Raw genomic sequence first — 17,113 nt, 5'->3', positions numbered from 1 at the left:
AAAATGAATTCCTTGAAGGCAGGAGCTGGGTTGATTCTTTCCTGGTTTGTTGTCAAGTAGAGACCTGAGTAACATATTAATAGTTCCTCATACATGTCTTCTGGATGAATGAGTGAATGAGGTCAGACCATAAGGCAGAATTTCTAGGGCCTTGGCTCATGAAAATTGGCAAGTAGCCTTGGGCACAACAACAAAACAATATAAACATACATGGATATTGAAGTTTGGTCCCCATCCCTAAGATTTTCTGAAATGAAACATACAATTTTTCAGCTAAAAAATTCAACTTATCTCTTGAATTGAAGGAAAGAAAGGCTACTGTTGGGATTTGAATCAGTGACCTGCAAGATCAAATGGAAGAAATATCTCAAAGCAAAGCAAAAATACAAATGGTAAAAACTGCGAAGGAGGTAAAGCAACTTGGAACAGAGGTCAAGGAGACTGAACATGTGGATAATAGGCATTCTGGATATAGAAGAAGGAAAGGATGGAGAAAGAGCAATAATCAGACAAATGTTGGAAGAAAGGCTGCTGAGCTGAAGAAAGATTTAAGTGTTGCAGATTTAAAGGCAGGACTGATAAGACAAGACACACACTTATGCTTTACTTAATAAAATTCCTGAAATCCACTGATACGGAGAAGATCTTACAATCTTCTAGAAAGAAAGAACAGGTTATTTACAAAGGAAAAAAATAATGAAATTGACATCAGTTTTTATTTGTAACACTTGAAAGCCAGAAAATAAAGAGCAATGGTTACAGGCAGCTGAAGGAAAGGCTGGGGCCCAGGGACCCCCAGCCAAAATGCCATTCACACGCAGGGCAAAGAAACTTTGTGGATGTGCAGAGTCTGAGAACACGTCACCCATATTCTCTCATATTATTTGAACAAAACACTCAATATTCAAGCAAGGGTTCTAAACAAGTAACAAATGAATCACAACAAAACGGGAAGGTGCAGAATAGAGGAGACAGTGATAGAAAGTAACATGTCCACTATACGTAGTAAACTCCAAATGGACAATGATAGAATTACTGGGAATGTGGGGCATAGAGGCCAAGGAAGGATTCTTGCAAAAATGAGAGGTAAGGGAAAAAAACTGAAAATGATAAATAATCTCAGCATAGATCCAGGGGTGGGTGATGCTGGAGAAGTAAAAGTATTGTAAGAATGGGGGCTTAGGGGAGGAGAATAGTGAAAGTGGCATATGGGCTTTAGTTCCTCAGAGTGGGGAAGGAGCATTGGAGAAATGGGAAATCTTGTCGTAAACTATTTGGCATCTTGTTTTTATATAATAATAGAGAAATATACTTTTGATCATGAGTGTTGGGAAAGAAGCAGGAATGACTAGTGAAATGGAAAAGAATGGTAGATCTTCCAAATGAACAAAGGAAAGAAAGAAAAAGATAATAATGTGATCAAACTTGCCAAATGAGGAAACTGAAAAAGCAAAAGCAGTCATCACAAATAAATGATACAAAATAAAGTAAGGTGGAAGAAGTAAAACCAGCATATTGATGGTTACACTAAATAGGAAGAGATTAAATTATCCTATTAAATTATAGAAACACTAAGATTAGGTTAAATACAAAAACTTTGTTAAATGCTATTTTTAACAAATACAGTTAAAAGAAAATGATGAAGGTTGAAACAAAGGGATAAGAAAACACTAGGAAGAAAAATAGGTATGGCAACATTAATGTCAGGTTGGAATAAAGTTAAAAGCATGAATGAGGATAGAAATAGGTAGCATGTAATAGTAAAAGATAACATTTATGAAAAATCAATGACAGTTATAGTCAATGGGCACCAAACAAGGTAGTTGTTAAATATTTGAGACAAATGTCATAAAAATGCAGAGAGTTTCATGAAACTATACAATTATAGTTGAATTTTAATAAACTCTTTTCAGAATTAAGATCCCATAGACAAAAAATAAACAAGCACATAGAAGAACTGAATGGTGCAATTAATAAATAAATTTAATATGTATTTCCTTCAAATCAAAAATTTGCATTTTTTATCTCCAAAATCAAACAAGTACTTGGCTACAAAGAGAGATTCATATAATTTTAAAATAGAGATTTTACAGGCCATCCTCTCTGCTCATAATCTAATAAAACTAGATATACAAAATTAAAATATATCAAAAGATTCCAAGTGCTAGAAATTAAGCAATACATTAAATAATTTTTGGACCAAAGAGAAATCAAAACTAAAATTACAAACTATTTAAAAACTGATTAAAGTAGAATACTTTATTCCAAAACCTATATCACACAGCTATAGTTGTACTCAGGGGGAAATTAATAGCCTTAAAATGCCTTTGTTGTTAAGGAGAAAGATGTAAAATGAAGAAACTTCACATCAATTTCAAAACATTAGGAGAAAATGAACATTTAAATAAATCATGGGAAAACAGGAAAAAGAAATCAATAAAATAGAAAACAAACCAAACTGTAGAAAGGACAAATGAATCTCAAACTGCTTCTTTGAAAAAGACAATAAAATGGATGAACCCCTCACATACTTGATTAGGGAAGAGAGAGCAAAATTCCATAAGACTGGAAAGAGAAAGGAGAGCCATAGATACAGGACAGATTGGAATTACTGTATGAGAACATTATGAGTAACACTATGGCAGCATTGGTTTAAATCTAAAGAAGATGCATTATTTCTTAGCAAACAAACTGAAGTTTTGACCAAGAAGACGTAGAGAACTTGACTATGGAACTTGGCTATGTCAGTTATCATAGACAAGACTGAAAGATGAGCTGAGATTGATCATTTAAAAATACAGCAGAACGACACTGTTTCATGGCAGACAGTGGAGCTCTTCCGTGAGGAGTAGAGGAGATTGGAAAGGGGGTGGGGATGATGAGGTCAGAGGGAGGAAATGAGAAGGTCTGAGGAGGGAATAGTGGAGACAGGGAGGGGGGTGTGATTGGGACAGGTTAGGACAGCACCTCCTCTACTGTCCCCTGATGCCCAACATACATTCCTTCTCTTTTTAATGCCTATTTATGTTCAGCCATATTTACGTCCAACTACCATTTGTGCACCCAAGAGCTGCTGCCTAGAGTTTAGGATGATAGCAAAGCAGCTGGGATGTGTACCCCAAATCTCTTCTCCTTCTCTCCTGGTGGCTCGCTCCTGTGCAACCTCATGTTGGTGGTAGTGTCTCTGCTGTTAAAGCTCCTGCCACTACTCATCCAGGGGGGCAGTGGGATGGGAAGGAGCTGGTGAAGTCAGGACAAGGTCACTGCAGGGAGTTCTCCAACCCCCCTATCACTATTTGGGCTACTTCAGAGGACATTTGGGCATCTGTTTATGGCCCATGCGCAGGACCTGCATAGGGCTGACTTTTCTTAGAGGGATGGGGAATTCTCATTTCTGCCCCACCCTTCTCCATGCTCATGAGAGACACAAAGCATCTGCCCACCAGGCTGGCTTAATAAGATTTGTTCTGCTCCAGGAGGAGCCTGTTTGACCACATTGGGGAAATACCATCGATTTTCTGCCTCTTAATCCCAAAAGATGTCTTTTGAAAACATTTCATCACTCCTGGACAACATCTCTTGGCAAGAATTCAGTGATTCACAATACTTCATCCAGACAGTTCTTTCTTATTTTAAATTAGTAGGTGTTTTCCTATTTCTACCTACATATCTGGCCATCTTTATTATAGTGTATTATAGAACTTCTGAGGCCCTATGGTTTTTGCTGAACATACTTTTTCCTTTTTCTGAACCACTTAGCTTTTATCCATGTTTCTTCATTGAGTTTGGCAGCTGGCAATGCAGTTAACATTTAATTTCTACAGGGGTGAAAGTGGGAACTTGGGAGGAAAAAAAAACCCAATACCTGTAACTGAAGTGGACCTTGTTAATGACAGAGACGTGGGGTGAGAAAGAAACGGACAAGAGACACTCTTGTCCAAGTACACACACACATACATACATACACCCCCAAATAGTTTTCCTGTCCTGGAAATCCAATACAAAGCACAGTTTAAACACAGCTCCCATCAGATCCAGTTCTTGGGGTGGAGAGTCTCCTGGGCTTAAGTAGGTTTCCAGGTGCAATTGTCCATAATGAATGAACAGGTCAACTGGTTCTGTTATCTCTTGTTAGAATGTTTTGGGGGTGGCTCTCCCCTCCCTTTTGGGTAATTTAGTCCTGCCTGGAAGCCTGGCAGGGAACTGAAGCCCCCATCCTTTGTATAGAGGGGTTCATGCATCTCAGAATGGCAGGACCCTCTGGCCCTCACCACTACTCCCCTCCAAGCTTGGAATTCTAGAAGCCTCCCTGCTCTTCCTGCTGGAAACTCCTGTACTAAAGGTCAGGTTTCTCCCCCGCTCTCATGGTGGTATGCCTGTTGGCAGAGGTGGAAACAGAGTGAGGGAATGGAGGAGGGGGAAGCTTAGGGGTGGCTCCCAGACATTTCCGTGGAAGGAGAGCCTGTTTAAAACTATAGCCCCTAGTGCCTGGGGTCTATCAAAGAGCCTCAGATCTTCCAGATTCTGGTCATAGTAATCTCACTTTCCTAAAAAGCTTCCAGTATCACCCAGCATATAAATGGTTATGTGGCTGTCTGTTGTAAAGAATTTGGTGATGTCCTATGGGCCTGCTGCCCACAAGCTCCTAACCATTATTATGGTGAACATCCATGTCAGGCACTGGCTAAGTTCAGCTTTTGGGTCCAAACTAGTTTGTTTGTTTAATAGAGTCTTCTTGGAATACAACTATGTTCATTCATTTATATGTTGTCCAAGACTGTTTCATGCTATAATGACACAAGTGAGTCTTTCTATAGACAGAATAAAAAATATTTACTATTTGACCCTTTCCAGAAAAAGTCTGCTGAGCCCTGATCTACATATAAAGACTGAATGTAAGCTAATGGCTGTAATTGGGAAGTTAAAGTATGAAATTCATGGATAATTGTTGGTCCTACTCAGGCTAACCATTTGTTTTAAGTATCACAGACTTGATAAAGCTTCCAACACCCATAAGCAAATAGGAAAATGAAATAAATTTCCCCAGATTTTCACACATTGAAATCAGATACTTTTCTCAATTGAGATCTCTACTCAAAGTTGCTGGTTTGACTTATACTGAGAAATGCTTATCCTTCATAATTTTATCCTCCATAATAAAACTCATATATGGGATTCTAATCTTTATTAATTGCTTCCTGCTATTAGATATCATCTTGCCCTTTCCTTTGACCAATGAATGTTTGAAATATCCTATTTAGGCACTCCCAATTCCCTAATTATCTCTTTTGACTTTAACAGTCTATCAGTGTGAAATTCCTCTTTTTTGTAAAGCTGGGTGTGCCCATCAACCACTAGCTAAGCGCACTAAGGCACCTTCAACTCTTTGTGCATATCCCCTGAATTTCCACACACTCTGTTTCTGTATCTGCCTAGGAACCACTCAGCAAGTTCAATTTTACAGCATCTATTATTTAGTTAAACAAGCCAAGAAGATCATCTTGTAATCATCTTCCCAAAAGACTAAATAGAAACGTTTTTGCTTTAAGACAATGACATTTAAAGCACATGTCTTACTTCTAACTCCAGCAAGCTCATACCAACATTCTCTAATGTCACACATGGATAGTTATGGTGATCTGTGCAGAGAGAGAAAAATCAGCCATCAGGATAAGGGAGGTACAGGTGTGTTTGGTTACACAGGTGCAAGGAGAGGCACAGAAGGTGAGTGCTGTTGCTGATTGACCCAGAGTTGAAACCACAGGGAGCAGACACCAGGTCCAGGCAAAGAGCATTTCAGCCTAGAAATGGGCTAGTCACCGCTGGGGGACTTTTCTTCTTCAATGTTCTTCACTGTCAGGTAGTAGATGCGGTTGGCCTCTGGGTAGGTGACTTTGCTGAGTGGGAGCTTATAGATGGCAGGGTTGTTGGTTGTCAGGAGCAGGAAGATGAGGGTGGAGAGGCAGAAGGCCCAGGTGCCTGACGGCACACCAATCTGGAAGCAAAAGCATTGGGGTCTGAAAATGGTCCTAGGCTCCAGGGACCCTGGGGGAGAAGGCTGTGGTAGCAGCTGAGGATGGGGATCCTTCCCTATTGATGACATCGGTTTTTAGGTTCATAAGATAAGGTTAGTTTGGTCTAGGAATCTGAGATATTGGTACCTTTGGGCACAATCAGAATCTTTTAATGATGGAGTTGAAAATCAGCCTAGGTACGACTTCCCACATCCAGCCACACACAAGTACCTCCATCTGTCCATCTAGGTTCTCCACTGCTGGTTATACCACTCTTTTGTGCACACACACAGCCACCTCCAACACACCTCAGAGGCACATATATGCAATGTCCAGTCCTTCTCTGGACATTCGTCCTGGATAAACCTTGACAAAGGCATTGTGTGGATACAAGCTACCAGAATGCATTCAGGATTCTTTCACAAACTGTAAATGTCCTAAAGCCCTGGCTGGGACAGGCATGTTCAGGGGAATCCAAACTTACCACCGACATTATGTTGGACAGGGCTGCTCCCATGTATGCACAGAACAGGGCTGTGGAAAAACAAGGACCATGGAGTCAGCTTCCCAGGGTTTGCCCCCACCTCTTCCCCAGGGCAGGGGTCCTATACTGTCTTCAGCAGCCTTGGTGTCTCACCACATCCTGACATCTGGCATATTTGCCTGACATTATTATGGTAGCTTTTTTTTTTTTTTTGCAGGTAGGTGTGGCCAATCTCCCACCAGACTGTGTTCTGAGGGCAGAGATTAAAGCCTTCTATCTCCTCTGCACTTCCATGGTGGCCTTGCATACAGTCAGGGGTCAGTAAGCATTTTTTGCTTGTCCACGCTGACCTTGGGGATGTGTGGCTGGATTATTATCTGTCTTAGGAATGAGTGGTCAGACTATATGAACCCCCAACAAGGCTCTTCCCATCCAAGATTCTGAGCGGCCCTGATGGAACTTGTTGGACCCGCACCAAGCCTCACCAGAACTGGACCTTACTGGTCTGTGAGCTTGTCCCTAGGATCCAGGCTTTGGGGTTCACTGTAGGGTGTGGCCCCCAGGACAGGTAGGGGAGCTCAACCACACCCTTGTGCTTCTGGACAAGCTTCTCATGCCCCTGCATTTTTGCTCTTTCTGTTCCTCTGTCCAGAACACCTTGTCCCCCTGTCTCTACCTACCCAATTCCCATCCTGGAAGCATTGAGATAAACCCCGTCCTCCCTGCAAAGCCTTCCCAGATGGTTCTAGCCACAGGAATGTGCCACTTCTCCAAAGACCAAAGGCAGTTACAGTCTTAGCTTCAAAATATCTGGCACTTCTGACTTGACAGATATTTACCGAGCCTACTGTCTCCTTGCTGGCTGCTGAGGGGAATACAAGAGACATACATGGAAGTCATTTACAGTCTCCACATATGAATGGGGAAAAAGTTCTTCTGAATGTTATTCTGCCCTTTACTTGTCTCCAGTTTTGCTTATTAAAGTCCTGCTGTTTCCAGAAAACGTAAGTAACTCCAGGGCAGGAAAACTGGGGGAAAGATGAGGCTGGGGTTTGAATCTTGCTTCTGCCCTCAATAGCTGTGTTTTAGATTAAGTTCATTAAACCTTCTGGGTACCAGGGTGTACAATGGGCTGACAATCTATGCCTGGTAGTGACCTGGGAGGACTGAGTTTGTATGTGGCGCTGGGGTGCAGCTTTGAGAGCGCCTGCACCCATTTCCCTTGGGGCAGTGCACTACTTACTCCATGGAAATCAAGCTCCCATGTTGTGATCTTCTGACACCTCAGTGCTGCCAGGTATGTCATCTCACTGGGTCTTTGTAATAATCTTTTCAGACATCACAGCCTTAATGATTGTGTGATAACTGCTCTTCCTCTAGATGTGGCTTCATGACAATGTGGTCACCACTGTATCTTCCATGCATAGCCTAGGGCGTGGCACTACGTGGTGTTCTCTAAAAGGTTGTGGGATGAAGTTATTATCCCGGAACACTGCCACTAGCACCTGAGGAAATGCATGTGTGATCTCCTTGGAAACTTACAACACTGTGTAAATAAAAAACAGTAAGCATGGTTGTGACTCCATTTCACAGAAGAGGAACCTCAAGTCCCCCCATTGGGACCCAAGCCACAGGTCCTTCTAGAACTGCTACCAAGTTCCGATTAATGTTCCTCATGGGTTTTGCATAATCAAGTAGGGAGGGAAGGAAGGAATTGCAGAGTGACCTGGTGGTCAGCTTCCCCAAATACCCACCACAGACGAGGGCCAGCAGGTGCGTCTGCCAGGTGAGGGCGTAGAACATGCCCCCTATGGCGATGCAGGAGAGGACACAGTTGTAGCTCCAGAGGCCCATGTAGATGGTCTCGAAGGGCGTGGCCACCGTCAGGGCTGTGGAACAAGGTGTGACGTTTCTGGCCAGTTCTGGGTCCCCACACAAAGACCACCTCGTGGCTGGTGCCAGCTCTCAGGATGGCCTCACTCCTGCTATCCCCTCCCCACGCTCCTCCCCCATCCCATCAAAAGAGCCTCTAGAAATGGCATCTGGTCTTCAGGAACCAGCAACAAGAGGACAGCAGTGGTTCCCAAACTGTGGCTTGAAGATTTCACACAGAGGTGTGACTACTTTCAGGGTGAGAGGAGGTCAAGGCGTTGGGATTCTAGGTATTCTCCACACCTTTGGCCTGAGTAGCTGCATTTTTAGCAAGAAACTTTTCAAGTGAAAAAGGTCTGCTTCAAATGGTTGAGGAAAAGTATGTATATACACATACAGATGTATAGAGATAGACAAATAGAAGTACAGGATGTGAACAATAGGTGAATCAGGCAAAGAATTTATGGGTGCTTCATGTACCATTTTTACTTTTATAATTTTCTGATAAATTCAAAATTATTTTCAAATGATTTTTTTAAAGTTCTGCTTCCAAGATGTTTTTGAAAAACATTGGAATGAGTCAACAGGATCCTAGTCCTATGTGCCCGACTCCAATTTCTGGCTCTACTGTGCATATTTACATATATAAATGCATGTACATACATATGCCTACACGCAGAAATATTAAATCACATTTGTCAAATAGGAATACAGTTTTTGAGAAACTGTTTTCTTTTAGTTTACTCCAAATTTCAAAGCACTGGGTCATTTATACTCCTTGGTCTGTTACTGCTCTCCAGGCCTCTGAGTGACCCTCCCTTTCCTTCCACCCCTCAGCTCCCAGGGGCTCAGGTAGCCAATGAGGTCTTCAGCCCCTTGCGTCTCCCCACATATCCTGCTGTGGCAGTCTGCTCACTTTGGAAAATCAAGAAAGGGAAAAATAAGTCTCTCCCCTTACAATGTTCAAAAACACCAGTGAAGATAACAAGTCTAGATTATTTGCCCTGTGCAGGGATGGAATGACCTCAGGAAAATTATCCCAAGGTCCTCCCTGCAGAGAGGGGACCCTGTCCTACCTGCTAGCATCCCCACAATTGAGCCAATGGCTGCATGCAGGCAGATGAGTGGCGAGGAGATGAACAGAGCCACCAGGAACACGCCGCCTGTCCAGGGATTGTCACAGCCATACACCTGGCCAACCCCGATGGGGATGGCTTGTAGCAGCTGCAAAGTCAACAGAATCTGGGGTCACTGGAGTGTGGGCACATAATGAAAAGAGCAGGCCTTAGGGTCAGGACAAAGCCATTCCTGGTGGGGGTAATGGGTTGGAACGGGAGGATGGCGGTGCCCTCTAGCGTGGAAGAGAACTTGGGAGGAAGGACATGAGCTGGAACAAATAGCTCCTCACTCCACCACCTAGCAGGCATCTGGCATCCCCCGTGCAAAACCCTCCCAACACAGGTGCTTCTGAAAGACACATGGCTTCTGCTCTGAGAGGAGGAGCTTTGAGAGAACCAGAGGGCACCCTCTCCCGAGAATGCCATTGGAAATTTCAGGGCACTAGGGGATTTCCACCAGACCTTCTGATATCCTACAGTATTCTGTATTGGAAATATTCTAGGCCATTTTGATGATTGATTTCATCAAAGGTCACCCAGATCATTGGTGGCTAAGGCCAGGCTAGAGCCTCTGAGCTTGGCCCCTAGTCTAGAGGTGGTTGCTGCATATTCAGAGCTACCTAGGGTATTATGGGGCTCTGGGAAGGAGGTGGCATTTCTCCTGCTTGAGGATCACTTAGCATTTGTAGAACGATGTATACCATTGGAAAACAGAATAAAGCCAAACATCCCCGAGTTTGAGAGTCATTTGAGGGTGTTGTAATTGTAGATGCTAATTTGGGAGTCAGATGGCCCTTTTTCTGCCCAAGCTGAACCATCTACATCTGACAGAGGAGGGCCTGAAGGAGAGGAGGGAGATTGGCAGGCTAGGGAAGAGTATTGGCCTGGGAGCTGAGGGCTCCAGCTTTCAGGGGAGTTTTGCACAAGCTCATGGAATGATGGTGGGTATGTCACTTCCTCATGCTGGGCTCTGGTGCCCTTCTCTGTAACATGAGAAGGCTGCCATAGCAGATAATCTCCCACCTTTAAAATTCTGCTGTCTTTGCTCTATTACTATGTCATGTGACCTCTTTGAGGGCCAGGCTCCTTGATGGCTGGGTACATAATAGGTGCTTAATAAATATGTATTGATTAGCTCAGCAGTTTCCAAACTTTGCTGTACATTGGAAATCCTAGAAAAAAAATTTGATGACTGGCTCCTCCTTAGACATTGTGATTTAACTGGTATGGGGCATGACCAGGGCCTCAGGAGATTCCCAAGTGCAACTGAGTTTGGGGACCACTGAGTTAGTTATACATGACCTGCTGTAGATGTTGGAAATTAATTGCACATCTCCCTTTGGGTGAAATTTTGTACTTTTTAACAACCTGATTTAATTCTGGAGTCAGTCTGATTTCTTTAGAGAACAGTGTTTGAGGAGTCCCACAGAGCTTTTTAAGCTTTGCCCATCCTGGTCTCTGGATGGGTGGCCTTTCAATTACCAAGCACCGTCTGGGCCAGAGCCTAGAGCCTCATGCCAGGAATGATGGGGGTGTGCATCTTATTTAAAGGAACCCTGAGAATGCTTTCTGCCAGTTCAGGGAACTCAGCTTAAGTGTGGGGTACTGGCTGAAAATCTACTCAATAAATATTCCATGACTTCCCAAAGTCTGAGGCATGCAGGATGCAAAGGGGGTTCCAACTTCCCCCTTGCTGTTTGGGAACACAGATTTGAAGCCCAAGCAGTCAAGAATGAGAAGAATGAGGGACAAGTAGCCTCAGAACAGAGTCTGGGCTCAGAAAGCACCTTCCTCTGCCGGGATCCATATTTTAGCTTGGTGAACTGTGGCCCTGGGGTGGCACCCCTCCCTTCCACCTGCTCTCCAACACCCTGGGGTGAAGGTGTGAAGGGCAGTCGGGTGTGCATGGAAATTTACTGAGCCCCTGCATCCTTCCTACTGCCTACTCTCGACAATCCTCTAGTAACAAGAAAGGCCAGTTAAACAAAAAGGAAGTCATTCTCATCATTGTTTAAAAGACAAGGAGGGAAGGGGAGTTGGGACCTGGATGGTGTGGAAGAGAAGGAGCCCACTGTGAAAGTAGTGGTGTGGTGGGTGAGCTGGTGCCTCAGGGTATATGGATTTGCATGCTGCCACTTTCTGTTCACTTTGAAGATGAATGAGAGGCGTCTCTCGCAGGTGGCCGTCTCCATCCTGTGCCCCTCAGTGGGGAGGGTGGGAGGCTCCATGGGCAACGCCCATGCCCCCGAGGCTGTTACTGGGACTCTGCCTCATGGGTAGGGCTCAGGGACAGCAGGTCTGTGCCCTTATGGCAATGTGCCTAACTGCCAGCTGATGATCACTGACAGTCCCCTCAGAGTTAGAGCTTTGTCCCTGCTCCTGCCCCTGCCATTTTCCACTTGAGACAGTGGGCTTTCCCTCCAATGCAGGGTTCTGTCTTTTCCATTCTCTTGGATTTAGATCCTAACCCTGACTCTGATGCCCCTCCAGCCCCTGCCCCAGACAAAACTTTGAAAAGACAAAATATTCAAAAAGGGTTTGCATAGTTAGCATTTGCACTAGGGGCAGGGAAGACTTTCCTTTTCTGATAGCTTCAGGTCCGAGTGTGGCTGACCCTGAAACCCCTGAACTGTCCTCCCCACCCACGAGTGGTGGCCCTGGAGCTGAGCCCCCAGCAGCCCATCTTGATGATGGGCTCAGCTGGGTGGTGAGGGCTGGGAAAGCAGGCTACATAAACAATACTGAGGATGTAGTTCTATGTGCAAGTATTCAAAAGGCAATCATAGAAATAATATTCTGAATTACTCTAAACAGCCGAGTTAGAACCAATGGGTGAAAGATGGAGGGGGACAGATTTCTGAGGAAGGTAAAGAGCTCTCTAATACTTCACGGTACCTAATGAGGGGTGGACTGCATTGAGAAGCAGGTTTCACCTCACTGTGGTTGTTCCAGATGAGGGTGTCTGTCTCACCTGGGACTAAGTGGGTGATGGGTCAAAGCCTGGGCTCTACATCAGGCTGCCTGGGTTTTATATTCAGGCACTAGCAGCAGTTTGAGCTTGGGCAGCTAACCTTCTCTGTGCCTTAGTTTTCTCATCTGTGAATGGGAATGATGATAGTACTTACAGCATTGGGCTATTAGGAGGGTTAAATTAAGTCCAGAAGTCAAGGGCTTGGAACAGTGTCTGATACGTAATAAGCTTGCCGTAGCCTTAGCTGTTAGCTCTCTCTATTGTTCATGAACAAGGCCAAATTTTACAATTCTGTCTATTTAATCTTGTGTTAGGTTTTTATTATATCCCTTTATCCCAAGTGTCTAGAGATTGGTAGAATAAATGAATATGTACATTTGTGATAGTTGGATGTGAAGCAGGGTTTCTCAACTTCGATATGTATTGACATTTGGGGCTAGATAATTCTTGGCTATGGGGAGGGCTGTCTTGTGAATAGTAGCATGTTTGGTGGCATCCCTGACTTTTTGATACCAGTAGCACCCCTCCCCCCAGTCTAAATTTTGCCTCCTCCCTCCAGGAGGGCAAAGTCACCCCTGCTTGAAAGTCACTGATATGGAAAGTACATGAAAATTCATCCCTATCTTCTCTTGATAAGACCTTTAAAACCCTAATTTTAAACATTTGTTTTAGTATCTGGCCCCTTCACCCAACCATCCACCTTATTGAGTATTTTTCCCTGAACCCTACCATTCTGTATAATTAACTTGGTACTGACCTATGCACTTATTTACTGTTTCCCTGTACAGAGAGTACACTTCAAAAGGGCAGAGAAGTTGTTGTCCTTTTATTCCCCGTGTATTCCTAGTGTCTGATACAGTGCCTGGTACATATCAGACCTTCAATGAGGGTTTGTTGAAAGCACAGCAGCCTTTTTCTCTGTCCTGTTCTCTACTATGACCATCATCTGGTGGAGATGCATCTGGAGAAGCTGAGAGCCTGGATAATCCACAAACCAGTTATCAAGAAGGTGTGTGGTATAAGCAGGGGTCTCCACTCATCTGCCATTGGGTAACTTACCAAGGGCATCTCCATCTCTGTCCAGGTGATATTGGGCACTGAAGACACAGGCTCCACCAGTGTTGTGGGGAAGAAGAGGTTGTAGTGGCCGGTGGCTGCCAGGTACAGGGTCATAGCAATGTTGAAGGGCAGCGTGAAGACAGGAAGGTCCCACTTGCTGAAGATGGAATTCAAGGCACTGGAAAGAACTGGGCTGAAGATGAGCAAGACAAAGGGTTAATCTGTGCTCATCCTTAGGTCTACACCATCTTGTCTCGTCAGCTCTGTCCATGGTGCCCCCCTGTCCTTGGCCCAGCCATTCCTGGCTCCTTTGAGACTCTAGTGGTCCATTTATCTGGGACTGGGGATAAGGTGTTCCATTTAAGGTGAATCTTTGAGAGATGCATTTTTAAAGTATAAATATACTTGAATATATTATAAATTATACTTGAATAGCAAATATAATACTTGAATATAAACCTTTATAATTTAAATATTTGCTTGTTTCTTAAACCAAGAAAATTAAACAAAACGTAATCCTTAGAAAATAATGTGTATTGCCCTTGAATCATCAGGATGTACAACAGCTACTCTCCTGCACTGTGATAACATTTTAGAAGCCTGGTCTTGGAGGAGGCAGCTGCTATGGCACAAAGGTAATGTGTGGGCTTGATTCAACTGAAGTGCTTTGAGCTACTCTGGAAGCCACCACATGAAGATGAAACCTTCAGTTGTTTGTGTCCTCTCTTTTCTCGGCCTCTTCCTTGGGAGAAGCAGGCATGTTGGAAGCAGATGTAGCTGGGTGCAAATCCTAACTCCTACATTTATAGGCTGAGTGAGCAGCATTAGGTAATGATCTCCCTGAACTTTAGTTTCCTCGAAAGGACAAGCCACCGTAGACACTTAACACCCTACATCTTCACACTCAAAGAGCTGTTGGGACAAAACATGAAATCACATGATCTGGCTGACTGGTCTACCTTTAATTCATGACCTTGAGTCTCCAATGGGCATTTATGACTGCCTGAAAACCCTACTACACAGTCCATGCAAATTAACTCTCCAACTTGTTGAGAATAAAAGAATAGAAATGACAAGATGAGAAATGCTTCATTTTCCCAACCGTAAGCTCTACACTCCAATTGCCCAGCTCCTAAATAGTTTTCCTCTCTGCCTTTGTCACATAATGAAAGTATTCCTCTTTCTTTATTGGGCCAATTCTTACTCTTGTGCTTCAAGATCCAATCTGTCTCAAAGACTTCACTCTTGCAATTCTCTCCTCTCTCTCCTGCAGGTGCAGTCTCTCCTTTATCTCTGGAACACTCTCATAAATTTGCAAAATGCTTTAGTATCTTCTTCCTATTAACACCCTCCTCCTCTAATCCGATGTCCCCTCTGGCTATTTTGCCTCACTTCCCTGCCCTTGTTCATAACAAATATTCCTCAACAGATTGCTATGGTCAATCTTTCCACTCCCTTTCTTTCCTAAATCCACTCCAATCAGGTGTGTGTTCTTTCCATGCCATGCAAGTGGCTCTTGTCCAGTTCACTAATGACATCTATCCTACCAAATCTATGGCCATTCCCTTCTCCCTTCATTTGATAATCGGATGCTCCAACTGGATTGAAATATTTTCTGTCAGGGCTACCATGATACTGCCCTTTCTTAGCTTTCTTCCTACTTCTCCAGCTGCTCCTTGTCACTTCTTTGTGGTTCTTTCTCTCTTCTCCCAGTCATCTAGATACTGGAATATCCTATGGCTCGGCCTTGGGTCTTCTCTTCATCTTCTTTTTCTGGGTGATATTTTTTAGTCCCATGGGCAAAATGTCTTCTGTATACTTCTGCCCTCCAAATCTTGACCATATCAAAGTTCTGGATTTGTACGTCCAGTTACCTTGTCAACATGTCTACTTGGAAGTCTATAGCCTAATATGTCTGTCAGAACTCTTGATTTACACCTTGTCTCCTACCACCAACCTGTTTTTCTCTTAGTCTTGTCCATCAATCCAGGTGCTCAGGCAAACTATAGGAGTGTACTGAATCCTCTTTTCTTCCCCACCCCCCAAACTCCACAGCCTCCCAGAGAGTCTTGTTGCCTTTACCTTCCTTAAAATACATCCTAAACCCAACCACCTTCCTGTGTATCACCCTTGTCCAGACCACTCTCATCTCTCTGTGGGTTCCTGACTCTGCTTCCAGCATCCGCTCTTGTTCCAGTTAAAATCCATTCTCCACAAGGCAAGCAGAGCGATTTGTTTAAATTTAAACCATATCCTATCACATCTCTGCTTAAAACCCTTTAACTGCTTCCCATCACAGTTGTAATAAAAATACAAAAGCCTACTGGATCCTCAAAGCAAACGGAGTCTAGCCCTCATTTACTTCTGCCTTCACCTCCTCCATTCCTCCTTCATTCACTGGGCATAAGCCCCCGCTGGTCTTGTTTCCTGAACATGGGGCACTCCTCCAGCTGGGGTCTGCACATGCCACCACCGCTGTCTGCAACGTCCTTCACTAGATCTTCAGATGGCAAGTGCCTTTTATCATTTAGGGGAAAGCATGAATGCTCCTTCCTGAAAGTGGCCTTCCTTGACCACTCACGTCTGGAATCCCTCTCTGTCCCACTTGCTCTGTTTTGCTTTCTTCAAAGCAGTTATTAAATCTTGACATGAGAGGCTTACTCTTTTGTTATAAACCAAATGTATGCAAATGAAGACAGGGTCTCCTATGCCTTACATGGGGGCAGGTGCGGGGCATTGAGGAAATCCCCATAGAAATGACTGCTATAGTTTTTGTCCCAATGGATTCAGAAACACAGAAACCCTGAGAAGAAACATAAATTCTCCAAAATGCTTAATGTAGTAATTTATTTACAAGCACTGCTAAAAAGTAATAAACTGAAACTTAATAAATTAGTACTTAAACTAACTGTTTTAGTGACTCCAGAAATCTAAGAAAGATATGTACTTCTTAGAGGTGTTGAAAATGAGTTAGCATGTCTCACAGCTGTGGGGCACAGACTGGAGGACATGGGTCACCTTGGGCTCCTGCTCTTTGGTGATGGCATGCATAAGAATGATAGCATCAGGTAGCAAAGACCTGCCCAAGATCCAGGTGAGCTGAGCCACAGCACACCCCTCATCTCAACAAATATTTGTTCCCAAGACCCTTTCTCTTGACTTTTTTATTCCTTTGCAGAATTAAGTGATTGTACAGCAAGATCTCAACTGATGTTTCTTGTTCAAAGATCCTATGCTTTCACTATAGACATTCTTCTCCAAGAGAGTTCTGATTCTATCACAAGTGAGTTTTTAGCTTTTCCATCTTGGTCAGGCCACAGTTTAGATAATTCCCATGTAGCCTGGAGTTTAACAGTTGCAGACTCTGGGTTCATCATCAAAAATTTTGTAAAAGTATGGCCTGGGGCAAGTTACTTAACCTCTTCATGACTTGTTCTTTTCTTCTGTAAACTGGGGACAAAAATAACCCTACCTGGCTAAGCACAGGGCCTGTCTTGCAGGAAATATTCAATAAATGTTACCTTTTGTTATTAAACCTAACATTCAAGGAAGATTATTAGCACAATGAAACACCTGTGGTCACTGCTGCTCTAAA

At 43.6% G+C, this 17,113-nt stretch overlaps 1 protein-coding gene across 2 annotated transcripts in view; it reads right to left on the bottom strand.

The window, feature by feature from the left end:
• The window catches only part of SLC14A2 (solute carrier family 14 member 2), a 505,451-nt gene that overhangs the window by 24,764 nt on the left and 463,574 nt on the right, over positions 1–17,113 (bottom strand). The window contains exons 5-9 of one of the 2 annotated variants that reach the window (XM_045459754.1): positions 13,519–13,711; positions 9,447–9,594; positions 8,253–8,387; positions 6,499–6,548; positions 5,821–5,995 (exon numbers count right to left, since the gene is read on the bottom strand). In XM_045459754.1, the coding sequence (XP_045315710.1) occupies positions 5,821–5,995; positions 6,499–6,548; positions 8,253–8,387; positions 9,447–9,594; positions 13,519–13,711 (701 nt within the window). Of the gene's footprint in view, positions 1–2,417; positions 5,996–6,498; positions 6,549–8,252; positions 8,388–9,446; positions 9,595–13,518; positions 13,712–17,113 lie in introns of those variants that run through there. The other variant, XM_045459753.1, reaches the window with a different exon arrangement.

This window comes from Leopardus geoffroyi, chromosome D3 (genome assembly GCF_018350155.1).
Source record: "Leopardus geoffroyi isolate Oge1 chromosome D3, O.geoffroyi_Oge1_pat1.0, whole genome shotgun sequence".
Taxonomy (NCBI): domain Eukaryota; kingdom Metazoa; phylum Chordata; class Mammalia; order Carnivora; family Felidae; genus Leopardus; species Leopardus geoffroyi.
This window is presented reverse-complemented; position numbering and strand designations above follow the sequence as displayed.